Below are 14,232 nucleotides of genomic sequence, written 5' to 3'. Positions count from 1 at the left end.
ATTATCACTATAGAGAATATCTCTATCCAAACTCATAATTATAGAATGTAACTTGAAACAGATATGAGACAAATGAAAATTAATGCTAATTTTAAAATTTATGTTTAAAAGGGACAGAAAGGGTAATTAATTATTATTACCATTTAAAAGGATACTGTGGCTTTAACAACTGTAAACTTTTGTATTAGGAGGCTGTGACAGACAGCTCTATGCTAGGTTTTCAGCTTGTAAAAAACATAAGCACATCTTCATTTGTAAAATGGTGTAGAATACAAAAACATAAAATGATATAGAGAAAAGAAACAAAACCAAGAACGCTTATCTAAGAAAGAAAGCTGTATAACCAACTCGTCTGAAGTACACAAGAATTTTAAGCAACTGGCTAAAGAAAACCCTGATACAAATGTAATTTCTTATCTTGTTTTAAAATGACATGAACTTTTAAATTAAAACAAAGAAAGTAGATACTTTCAATCCAACTGAAACAATGTCAACAAGATAAGCTTGCATAGAAAAAAAAATCCAAATTATTACTGGCTACATGTTTTAGAAATCAAAAATGCAGGTATTATAGTGCAAAACCATGGCAGCTGATGTGTCGTCTTTACTGCCTCAGGTCATGACATACACTGTAGTGCCTCTAGTTATCACAGTTTCTGGTCGCACAATGAGTTATTTATACCAACTAGAAGCAGTGTGTACGTAGAGATGGGCGGCACACGGGCTGTTCTCATATTAACGAAGCTTGAGATCATCACCACCACCTAAGTTGGAACCAGGACTAGGGTCTTGCTGTCTTCTTGCCTGAAATGAATAAATTGTAGTATGTAGTCATGATTGTGGTGTGAAACATACATACAACATCAAGACATATTATCACATAAAAATGTTCATAGCTAAAAACTTTTCTACCAATATTTTCACAACTATATTATGACATTTTGTAGTACTCAATAATAATCATTTCATATTCAAAAGGATATTATGAACATAATACTACATATAAAAGAAAAAAAATCTATGGTTGTATTTTTAGAATTAGAAGTTTAACTTTAGCACACTAATCAGTCAATCATCTTAGAAACAAACTTTTACTCTTAATAATAGTTGACATTTAATTAAGCAACATCTAGATGCTAGGCATTGTCTTAAGTACTCTCAATGAATGAACTAAATAGGTCCCAACAACTTACATAGGTACTATTATTTTCCCTCATTTTATAAAGAAATTGAATGGCCATGCATGATGGCACATGCCTTTAATCTCAGCACTCAGAAGAGGCAGGGGCATATTTGTGAGTTCAAGGCCAGCCTGGTTTACAAAAAATCCTGTCTCAAAAAACAATAAAAAAAGGAAACTGAATCACGGAAATATTAATACATGTATAATTTACTAATTAACTGAAAAATATAATAAATTTAGTCTGTGCCAAATAAATTTTAACTAGAAATCTCAAGAAATAAAATCCAAAACTGGGCAGTGGTGGCACACGCCTTTAATCCCAGCACTTGGGAGGCAGAGGCAGGTGGATCTCTGAGTTCCAGGCCAGCCTGGGCTACAGACTGTGATCCAAGACAACCAAGGCTACAAAGAGAAACCCTGTCCTATCTTGAAAAACTAAAACCAACCAACCAACCAACCAAAAAAACCAAAACAAAACAAAACACTCCAAAGAAATGAAATCCAGAATATTTAGTTTTATAGACAAAAATAGTGCACTTATAACACCTTTAAGTATCTTTTAAATAGTATTTAACAATTAAGAAACAATAATTATAAACACTGAGCATTTCAAGGTACACTGACAAATGAACACACTAAATTACCTATGGCAAATTATTTACTAGGAAACATCTCTCTGGCAATATAAAATGTAAGATAAAGTACCCTTTGGTCTATGTACAACTTTAAAATTAAAGATTTATTTATTCTTATTATATTTAATAGGTGTGTGTGTGTGTGTGTGTGTGTGTGTGTGTGTGTGTGTGTGTGTGTGGTGTATGTGTTATGCATGCAGGAGCCTATATGGAAGTCAAAAGAGAGTCAGATGCCCTGAAGACAGTTACAGATGGTTGGGAGCTGGCTGAGATGGGTGCTAGGCCCTAACTAAACACAATCATCTGGGAGAGCAGTAAGTACTGAACACTAAACTCAGGTAGTCATGCTTGGCAGAAAGTGCCTTATTCAGCTGGGCATGGTGGGACTCGCCTTTAATCCCAGCACTTGAGGCAGAGGCAGTTGGATCTCTGTGAATTTGAAGCCAGCTGGGTCTACACAGGGAGTAAGCGAGTCAGGACAGCCAGGGCTACACAGAGAAATCCTGTCTCAAAAACAAAACAAACAAACAAAAAACCAACCAACAAAACAAAAAAGGTACCTTATTCACTGACATACCTCACTAGCCCCCCACATGCAATTTTTCATTTTAGTTTCTTGCACAAATTCTAATGTATTTTAAAGTTTTTTCAGTCCTTCCAAATATTTGCTAAATACAAACATCTAATTCAGAACCCGGTTCCTCCAATACAAGTCATCCATTTTTGTTTGTTTGGTTTTTGAGACAGGGTTTCTCTGTGTAGCCCTGGCTGTCCTGGACTCACTTTGTAGACCAGGCTGGCCTCAAACTCAAAGCAATCTGCCTGCCTGTCTCCCTGAGTGCTGAGATTACAGGAGTGCACCCCCCCACCCCCCGGCAAGTTATCCATTTTTAGATAATGGCAACTCCAGTTTGCCAGCTGTTTGGGCAGAAAGCCTTGGATTTTAACGTGTTCTTTTCCTATACTGAACAACAAATTCTGATGGTTCATCTTTAAAGGTGCCCATCCCTATTTGACCATTTCTATTTCACTCCCTCTATCATCCTCTCTAGACCAACCCACAGCCATAATTCCCACTTCCATGTCCTTCTTAGCTGGCCTGTTATATGCTAGCGGCTTGGACTAATTTATTAGCTAAACTTCCAGAATTGTGTACTAAAACATCAACTAATTTTTCTACCAGCTATGTCATTTTTTTAAAACTCCTTTTTCCTGAGACAGAGTTTTCTCTGTGTAGCATTGGCTGTCCTTGAACTCAAGAGATTTGCCTAACTCTGCCTCCCTGAGTGCTGAGATTGAAGGCATGCACCACCATTACTGGCTTTACGTCATTAAAAACAAACAAAAAAACTCCAAACAAATTTAACAAAACAATACACTGTGAATTTATTAAGCTGAACATAATGACACACAGAGTTACAGATTCTAACACCTGCAAGGCTGAAGCAGGAAGATCAAGTGTGTAAGGACAGTCACCTGGGCAAATGAGATCTTACTTGAAAAAAAAAAAAAAAAAAAAAAGCGATTAGAGAAATACCTTCCTACAAGGGCTCAAGTCTCAGTTATACTTTAAGGTCAAATTTTATTTTTTTTAGTACTAGGCATCAAAGACAGGACCCTGTCTTTGCAGACTTAAGAATGCCTTCTACGCCGGGCGTGGTGGCGCACGCCTTTAATCCCAGCACTCGGGAGGCAGAGGCAGGCGGATCGCTGTGAGTTCGAGGCCAGCCTGGTCTACAAAGCGAGTCCATAATGGCCAAGGCTACACAGAGAAACCCTGTCTCGAAAAACAAAAAAAAAAAAAAAAAAAAAAAAAAGAATGCCTTCTACGAATGTGGCACAACCAGCACACCAAGGCTATGTTTATAGCCAGCCCTAAGGTTGGAATGGCTTAGACAGTCCAGAGCTATATTATCCATTAAAAACCTCATGGTTTTTGTACAATTGCCTGGTGTAATGGCACCCTAGAAACAGAGGCAGGCAGATCTTATGAGTCTGAGGCAAATCTGACTACACAGCAAGGCCCAGGCCAGTCAGAAGACCCTGTGCTCAAAAAACCAAAAGAAAAGACAAAACAATCCAGAAGCCAAATAACTACTACAAAACAACAGCTTGCCTTATTTAATTCTGAACAAAATTAAAATTCAATAGTAAATCTTTCTTTATCAAATGAATTTACGCCATTTTTGTCAGGAGACTTCTCACAACTTTCTTAACATGCCCTTTTCAGTTAGAATGCTCACAGTAATAGTACAGTGTACAGCCTGCTGAGGTAAAAGGGTACAATGCTCATACACTAGAAAACCTACTTATGTTCCACACAATCAATGCTAAGTGTGCTGTAAAAACCAGTCAATTTTGCAGAGGCAGAGGCTGTGATATAGGCATCTGGTTTCAGTCAATGAGGGTTAGAAAGGGGCTGAGCAATGAAGAAACACTAAAGAAAAATCAATCTGAATTATATATTTATAAATCACTAACCTACCAACACAGTACTCTGTGAATAGCATAGCCTTTGTTTTTGATAAGTTATTTTTAAATTTTATTAAATGATAAATGAACTTATTTCAAATGGGTGACAATCACTACTAGCTGAAGGGTTTGTTTGTTTTGGTACTATGTGTGTTAAAACAGCTGAGGAACACGTGTCTAAAACACTGTATATTTTGATAGAAAGCAAGATTAAAAGAAAAGTAACCTTAATATATGCTATACTGTTGAGTTTCTCTTTACCTTGTGAGGAAAAGATCTAAAAAGATGCGATAAATGGCCCTATCCAGGAGTAAAATGTAGGACCAAAACCAAGGAGCCGAAACAGAGAACAGGAGAAGGAAGGAAGAGGGACAGGTTATGGAGGGACATACAGACACACCTAGCTCCTGTTAGCTTTACAAGTAAGACTTTCTTTGAGAAGCTGTGCTACCAATTTTGGCTCTTTCTTTTTTTAAAAATAGGGTCTCAGTATGTACACTTGGCTAGCCCCTAACTCACAAGATCCATCTGCTTCTACCTCTCAAGTGCATTTTGGCCATACCTAATGTAGGCTGGATGTTTTAAAGGAAATTCTATAGATAGTAAGCTACACTAGATAGTGGCAAAGAAGGCCTCTCTGAACTCACTCTAAACATCAAGGTCAGCCGGGCGTGGTGGTGCACGCCTTTAATCCCAGCACTCGGGAGGCAGAGGCAGGTGGATCGCTGTGAGTTCGAGGCCAGCCTAGGCTACAAAGCGAGTCCAGGACAGCCAAGGCTACATAGAGAAACCCTGTCTCAAAAACAAAACAAACAAACAAACAAAAAAAAAAAAAAAACACATCAAGGTCATAGTTTGTTGTTTTTATTTAAACTAGGCATTTCATTACAGAGTAGACATGTCCTTTCTTCTTACCTTTTTAGTACATCTTTCAGAAATATAGCAAATCCAGTTTCTAGGAGGTCATCACAAGATGAGTGTAAATGAGTGACCAAGTAATCATTAGAGAGCAAGGCTTAGTTAAATAAATCAAAGGTTTTGGTTGGTTGCCATTCTTGTATTAACCAAAAGAAAATAAATGGGGATAGCTCTTTATGGAAAAAAAATGCTGTAATCATCGAAAATAACTGCAATTCACTGAGTATACACCATATAAGATGTAGCCTTCTCATATTCACTTTATATTTGGTACCTGGCTAATAGTAAGTATTTAAGAGATCTGGCTTGGGCTGGAGAGATGGCTCAGAGATTAAGGGCACTGACGGCTCTTCCAGAGGTCCTGAGTTCAATTCCCAGCAACCACAGGGTGGCTCACAACCATCTATAATGTGATCTGATGCCCTCTTCTGGCCTGCAGGTTTATACGCAGACAGAGCACTGTGTATATAATAATAAATAAATTAATTCTCATTATATAGATGATAAGTCTGCAACATTCAAGGATTAGTGATGCCTAGACACTCATAGGGCAAGTGAGTGCAGAAAAAATTAAAATACAATATTCCTAGCCGTTGTTATTTCTTCGTATTGCTAAGGCTCAGAGATAAAAAGCAAAAATTTTAAGTCCTGAATTGATGCATTTCCCTCATAACTCATTAAAAAGGTTAAAAGCTAGGTCAGAGAGATGGCTCAGTCCAGAAAGGCACTTGTCAACAAGCCTAAATTCAACCTCTGGAACCCACATGGAACACACAGGGAATGAACTCCTTCAAGTTATCCTCTGACTGCCATATTACAAACACACAAATACAGACGCTTATTTTTTTCTTACACAAAAAACTGAGTATTATGTACAAAGCTAATTGTGCTGAAAATGCAATTATTAGGGAATTTAAGATAGAGGCTGAGTCCTTCTTTTAGCTTAGAATATACAAGCGCCAAAACTGTGTATACCAAGTCCAAAATCATATAAAACTTTTGCTTGTTTTATTCCTGAGTGAGTTCTAATAGAAATTCTCCTGACTTGCTGAGAATTAAACTTTAAAAGGTAGACTAATCAGTAATTAAATCATTCCATGATATTAAAAATAGCTATTTGCAAGTACTCCGTAACTTAACCAGATGGAGACTTGTTTTTAGTCAGTGCTAGAGAAAAATCTGTTGTAGTGATTTGTTGCCAGATTAGGTGCCAACAGTGTTCTATTAGCTTAGGTCAAGAGGACAAACTAAGGGAGTCTCCAGCAATACACAGTACCTGAACTGCGACAAGACAGACAAGAAGCACAATTCAAAACCAAAGCACTTCCAGGCACCATGCCAGCCTAGGAAACTGCTACTGCTATAGCTAGCAGGACCAGGCAAAGTTAAATTTTTTGTTGTTGTTGTTGTTTGGGAACTGACACACCATTACTGCCACTAAAAATGCCAAAATCTAAAGCAGTCTGGCAAAGTATCTTTGTGTTTCTGTCTAAAATAGAATAAGCCCATTTAACTGGCATTACAGATACACTGTAAATGAAATACTAGATACCATTTAACCGCCATTCAAAGCACCAGATACTAAGGCTCAAGAAGAACAAGCAACTTTTGAACTGTCAGTGAAACGGCAACTAGAGACAGAGCTAGCATTACAATCAGGTGTCTATTACATACTGTTTAAATGCATGAATGAGAATAGATCTCTAGGTGATAACTGAATTAGGAGGTGTGGCCTTGCTGGAGAAAGTATGTCACTGGGGACAGGCTTTATGGTTCCTGCCATTTAGAGCTGGCCCTCTCTGCTTCCTACTCTCTGATCAAGCTCTCAGCTGTCCCTGCAACTGTGCCTTTGCTCTGAAACCATAAGGCCAACTGAACACTTTCTTTTTTAAGTTGCTTGCAAAGTATGCTCATTCTACACACCCAAGGTCCCTACGTAATCTACATCCAAGTTCCATTAAAAATACTCCAGGAACCCCAGAGAGAGACACCATTTGGGAGGCTAAAGTAGGAGGCTCAAATGTTTGAGACCAGCTTGGATAGCAATAGTGTTACCGCCAACTCAGCAAAACAAAGTTTATATGCCAGCACATATAAAACACAAATCAAAGAATCTTCTGTTTTCATTATTCTGTGTTACACTAGGATAATTTTTCTATTTCTTTTTTTAAAAAGGTCTATAACCTTTCTTTTTTATTTTTTGTTTTTCTTTTGCTTTTGTTTTTTTGAGACAGGGTTTCTCGAAATACTTTTTTTTTTTTTTAATTTTAAAAAGAAAGGTTAGCCAGGCGGTGGTGGTGCATGCTTTTAATCCCAGCACTTGGGAGGCAGAGGCAGGTGGATCACTGTGAGTTCAAGACTAGCTTGGTCTGTTAAGCAAGTCCAGGACAGCCAAGGCTACACAGAGAGCCCCTGTCTTGAAAAACCAAAAACCAAACCAAACCAAAACTCTAGCCCTCTTCAAGAGCAGTAAATATTCTTTTTTTTTTTTTTGGATTTTTCGAGACAGGGTTTCTCTGTGTAGCCTTGGCTGTCCTGGACTTACTTTGTAGACTAGGCTGGCCTCGAACTCACAGTGATCCGCCTGCCTCTGCCTCCCAAGTGCTGGGATTAAAGGCGTGCGCCACCACGCCCGGCATAAGAGCAGTAAATATTCTTAACTGCTGAGCCATCTTTCCAGACCACTAAGATGAAATTTTCTTTCTTAAATACAGAACAGATGCATGTATTACTAGACTTATAAAATACTAAAGATATACAGTCAAAGATAAACCCTCCATTTAGAAAAAAAATTTAATTTAAAATTATGTGTATCTGTGTGTCTTTGTATACCAGTGCAGGTGTCCAGGAAGGTCAGAGGCATCAGGTCCCAACGGCTCTGCAGTTAGGGGCAGTTCACATGAGCAGCTAATGTGGGTGCTGAGAATCAAACTCTACCAGAACAGTTAGCACTCTTAATTGCTGTGCCATCTTTTTCAAGCTCTCTATGACTTACTGATGTGTATGTATGTGGGTATGCATGTATGTACAGGTACCCATGGAAGCCAGAGGAACATATCAGATACCCTGGACCTGAAGGTTGTCGGGAACTGAATCTGAGTGCTCTTCAAGAGCGACTGGTCTGTGATCTTCAATGTTCAACCATTTCTCCAGCCCCAATAGCTCTCTATTTTGGCACCCATCCCCCAGATCTGGTTTCTACTAGTTTCCAGTTTCAGTTTTCTATGTAACCTTCTAGAAAACTATGTTCAAACAAATATATTTAACTTTTTTTAATTTTTAGGTTTTTGGTTTTTTTGAGACAGGGTTTCTCTGTGTATCCTTGGTTGTCCTAGACTCGCTTTGTAGACCAGGCTGGCCTTGAACTCACAGAGATACACCTGCCTCTGCCTCCTGAGTGCTGGGTTTAAAGGATAAGATATTAGACATAAGTTTGTATCCCATTTTATTTTAAGACAATTTAACAATATCTGGTTAAGTTATTAAAATTAGCTTTTGCTTTTTTTTTTTTTTTTTTTTTTAGACAGAGTTTCTCTGTATAGTCCTGGAACTTTCTTTGTAGTAGTCCTGGAATTCTCTTTGTAGACCAACCTGGCCTCAAACTCACAGTGATCCACCCGCCTCTGCATACTGAGTGCTGAAATTAAAGGCACAGACCACCACACCTGGCTAAAATAAGCATTTTTTTTTTTTTACCAGTTCATTATCATCTGTCAAATCAATTTAAAGGTAGGCAAAATACTGTACAAGTGAAAAGCCTCTTCCTGAAAAGACAGAAAAAAGAAATGCAAAACCCAACCATAAGAAAATTCAGCATCTTGCCGGGCATGGTGGCGCATGTCTTTAATCCTAGCACTTGGGAGGCAGAAGCAGGTGGATCTCTGTGAGTTCAAGGCCAGCCTGGTCTTCAAAGTGAGTCCAGGACGGCCAAGGATAACACAGAGAGACCCTGTCTCGAAAAACCAAACCCCACCCCCCCCCAAAAAAACCAAACAAACAAAAAAACAAAAAAAGAAAGAAAACTCAGCATCTTATAGACGGCAAGCTGGGAGCATGCATATGGAATTGCATGCACAAAATTTCATATTAAGACAGTGAAAACTGAAAAGCCTTAAGACACCAGCCACTTTAAGTTCTGCTTCCCACTACAGAACTTTACATACATATGAAATGTTCATGAGCAGTATCATTACAGCTTTAGTGTGGCAAGGCTAGAGATTTCAGAGGTTATTCAAACAGTGGGGACATCCCTAAGCTTTAGTGCTGCCAAACATCTCAGGCTTCCAAAGTTATTACCCAGTGCCACCCACGAGCTGCCACTGTTCCCTGGCCCTCATTTCCAGTCATGCATCAGGACCACCCACTAGAATCAATATTATTCTTTTCTGCCTCAGCCTGTTCTATTCCAGGGGAAATGATTTCTAATGTCCTCTGGCAGATTTTACTTTTCAGCTTAAGCATCTGTATTTCTTACCACTAGACTGTATTTGTGTAGTGCCCTGGTTGGAAAACTATGGCTTAATTTCTTGTACTTTCTTCTGCTGGCAAACTATTTCAGAGAGCACACCAATGAATTTTTCTGGGAATTTTATTTTTACAAATTGTTATAATAATGAATTAGATGATGTTCAGATCCTGAAGATATTTGATTGTGTGTATGTGTGTTTTGAGACAGGGCCACATTATGTAGCCCTAGAACTTGCTATGCAGATTAAGTTGGTCTCAAACTGCAGAGATCCATCGACTTGTCTTTTGCCTCCTGAATGGGTAACCATACACATACCCAAAGATATTTAAATTATAGGGATTATAGTGTTATTTTTTAAAAAGAGGTAAACAACAAGAAAGCAAGCTTTTAGAAAGTGCTTGTAAGACAAGAATATGTGGGACAAGGGCAGAGTATATACACACAAAACACAGTGGGACAAGGGCAGAGTATATACACACAAAGCACAGTGGGGCAAGGGCAGAGTATATACACACAAAGCACAGTGGGACAAGGGCAGAGTATATACACACCAAGCACAGTGGGACAAGGGCAGAGTATATACACACCAAGACAAGTGGGACAAGGGCAGAGTATATACACACAAAGCACAGTGAGGCAAGGGCAGAGTATATACACACAAAGCACAGTGGGGCGAGGGCAGAGTATATACACACCAAGCACAGTGGGACAAGGGCAGAGTATATACACACCAAGCACAGTGGGGCAAGGGCAGAGTATATACACACAAAGCACAGTGGGGCAAGGGCAGAGTATATACACACCAAGCACAGTGGGACAAGGGCAGAGTATATACACACCAAGCACAGTGGGACAAGGGCAGAGTATATACACACCAAGCACAGTGGGACAAGGGCAGAGTATATACACACCAAGCACAGTGGGACAAGGGCAGAGTATATACACACAAAGCACAGTGAGGCAAGGGTAGAGTATATACACACAAAGCACAGTGGGGCGAGGGCAGAGTATATACACACCAAGCACAGTGGGACAAGGGCAGAGTATATACACACAAAGCACAGTGGGACAAGGGCAGAGTATATACACACAAAGCACAGTGGGCGAGGGCAGAGTATATACACACCAAGCACAGTGGGGCGAGGGCAGAGTATATACACACAAAGCACAGTGGGGCGAGGGCAGAGTATATACACACCAAGCACAGTGAGGCGAGGGCAGAGTATATACACACCAAGCACAGTGGGGCGAGGGCAGAGTATATACACACCAAGCACAGTGGGACAAGGGCAGAGTATATACACACAAAGCACAGTGGGGCGAGGGCAGAGTATATACACACAAAGCACAGTGGGGCGAGGGCAGAGTATATACACACCAAGCACAGTGGGGCGAGGGCAGAGTATATACACACAAAGCACAGTGGGGCGAGGGCAGAGTATATACACACAAAGCACAGTGGGGCGAGGGCAGAGTATATACACACCAAGCACAGTGGGGCGAGGGCAGAGTATATACACACCAAGCACAGTGGGGCGAGGGCAGAGTATATACACACCAAGCACAGTGGGACAAGGGCAGAGTATATACACACCAAGCACAGTGGGGCAAGGGCAGAGTATATACACACCAAGCACAGTGGGACAAGGGCAGAGTATATACACACCAAGCACAGTGGGACAAGGGCAGAGTATATACACACCAAGCACAGTGGGACAAGGGCAGAGTATATACACACCAAGCACAGTGGGACAAGGGCAGAGTATATACACACCAAGCACAGTGGGACAAGGGCAGAGTATATACACACCAAGCACAGTGGGACAAGGGCAGAGTATATACACACCAAGCACAGTGAGGCAAGGGCAGAGTATATACACACCAAGCACAGTGGGGCGAGGGCAGAGTATATACACACCAAGCACAGTGGGGCGAGGGCAGAGTATATACACACAAAGCACAGTGGGACAAGGGCAGAGTATATACACACAAAGCACAGTGAGGCAAGGGTAGAGTATATACACACAAAGCACAGTGGGACAAGGGTAGAGTATATACACACCAAGCACAGTGGACAAGGGCAGAGTATATACACACCAAGCACAGTGGGGCAAGGGCAGAGTATATACACACAAAGCACAGTGGGGCAAGGGCAGAGTATATACACACCAAGCACAGTGGGCGAGGGCAGAGTATATACACACCAAGCACAGTGGGACAAGGGCAGAGTATATACACACCAAGCACAGTGGGACAAGGGCAGAGTATATACACACAAAGCACAGTGAGGCAAGGGTAGAGTATATACACACAAAGCACAGTGGAGCGAGGGCAGAGTATATACACACCAAGCACAGTGGGACGAGGGCAGAGTATATACACACCAAGCAAAGTGGGGCAAGGGCAGAGTATATACACACAAAGCACAGTGGGGCAAGGGCAGAGTATATACACACCAAGCACAGTGGGACAAGGGCAGAGTATATACACACCAAGCACAGTGGGACAAGGGCAGAGTATATACACACCAAGCACAGTGGGACAAGGGCAGAGTATATACACACAAAGCACAGTGAGGCAAGGGTAGAGTATATACACCCAAAGCACAGTGGGGCGAGGGCAGAGTATATACACACCAAGCACAGTGGGACAAGGGCAGAGTATATACACACAAAGCACAGTGGGGCGAGGGCAGAGTATATACACACAAAGCACAGTGGGACAAGGGCAGAGTATATACACACCAAGCACAGTGAGGCAAGGGCAGAGTATATACACACCAAGCACAGTGGGGCGAGGGCAGAGTATATACACACCAAGCACAGTGGGACAAGGGCAGAGTATATACACACAAAGCACAGTGGGCGAGGGCAGAGTATATACACACCAAGCACAGTGGGACAAGGGCAGAGTATATACACACCAAGCACAGTGGGACAAGGGCAGAGTATATACACACCAAGCACAGTGGGGCAAGGGCAGAGTATATACACACAAAGCACAGTGGGGCAAGGGCAGAGTATATACACACCAAGCACAGTGGGACAAGGGCAGAGTATATACACACCAAGCACAGTGGGACAAGGGCAGAGTATATACACACCAAGCACAGTGGGACAAGGGCAGAGTATATACACACCAAGCACAGTGGGACAAGGGCAGAGTATATACACACCAAGCACAGTGGGACAAGGGCAGAGTATATACACACAAAGCACAGTGGGGCGAGGGCAGAGTATATACACACCAAGCACAGTGGGACAAGAGCAGAGTATATACACACAAAGCACAGTGGGGCAAGGGCAGAGTATATACACACAAAGCACAGTGGGGCGAGGGCAGAGTATATACACACCAAGCACAGTGGGGCGAGGGCAGAGTATATACACACAAAGCACAGTGGGGCGAGGGCAGAGTATATACACACCAAGCACAGTGAGGCGAGGGCAGAGTATATACACACCAAGCACAGTGGGGCGAGGGCAGAGTATATACACACCAAGCACAGTGGGACAAGGGCAGAGTATATACACACAAAGCACAGTGGGGCGAGGGCAGAGTATATACACACCAAGCACAGTGGGGCGAGGGCAGAGTATATACACACCAAGCACAGTGGGGCGAGGGCAGAGTATATACACACCAAGCACAGTGGGGCGAGGGCAGAGTATATACACACAAAGCACAGTGGGGCGAGGGCAGAGTATATACACACCAAGCACAGTGGGGCGAGGGCAGAGTATATACACACCAAGCACAGTGGGGCGAGGGCAGAGTATATACACACCAAGCACAGTGGGACGAGGGCAGAGTATATACACACCAAGCACAGTGGGGCGAGGGCAGAGTATATACACACCAAGCACAGTGGGACGAGGGCAGAGTATATACACACCAAGCACAGTGGGACAAGGGCAGAGTATATACACACCAAGCACAGTGGGACAAGGGCAGAGTATATACACACCAAGCACAGTGGGACAAGGGCAGAGTATATACACACCAAGCACAGTGGGACAAGGGCAGAGCATATACACACCAAGCACAGTGGGACAAGGGCAGAGTATATACACACCAAGCACAGTGAGGCAAGGGCAGAGTATATACACACCAAGCACAGTGGGGCGAGGGCAGAGTATATACACACCAAGCACAGTGGGGCGAGGGCAGAGTATATACACACAAAGCACAGTGGGACAAGGGCAGAGTATATACACACAAAGCACAGTGAGGCAAGGGTAGAGTATATACACACAAAGCACAGTGGGACAAGGGTAGAGTATATACACACCAAGCACAGTGGGACAAGGGCAGAGTATATACACACAAAGCACAGTGGGGCAAGGGCAGAGTATATACACACCAAGCACAGTGGGGCGAGGGCAGAGTATATACACACCAAGCACAGTGGGACAAGGGCAGAGTATATACACACCAAGCACAGTGGGACAAGGGCAGAGTATATACACACAAAGCACAGTGAGGCAAGGGTAGAGTATATACACACAAAGCACAGTGGGGCGAGGGCAGAGTATATACACACCAAGCACAGTGGG

General features: G+C 42.0%; 1 protein-coding gene across 2 annotated transcripts in view; it reads right to left on the bottom strand.

The window, feature by feature from the left end:
• Window positions 1–13: 13 nt before the first annotated feature.
• The window catches only part of Cbfb (core-binding factor subunit beta), a 50,206-nt gene continuing 35,987 nt past the window's right edge, over window positions 14–14,232 (bottom strand). For both annotated transcript variants that reach the window (XM_051169300.1, XM_051169301.1), the window contains exon 6: window positions 14–804. In XM_051169300.1, the coding sequence (XP_051025257.1) occupies window positions 736–804 (69 nt within the window). In that variant the 3' untranslated portion in view covers window positions 14–735. The remainder of the gene's footprint in view (window positions 805–14,232) is intronic.

This window comes from Acomys russatus, chromosome 26 (genome assembly GCF_903995435.1).
Source record: "Acomys russatus chromosome 26, mAcoRus1.1, whole genome shotgun sequence".
In the NCBI taxonomy this organism is placed as follows: Eukaryota; Metazoa; Chordata; class Mammalia; order Rodentia; family Muridae; genus Acomys; species Acomys russatus.
The sequence above is the reverse complement of the archived record's forward strand: the minus strand, read 5'-3'. Positions and strand labels throughout refer to the sequence as shown.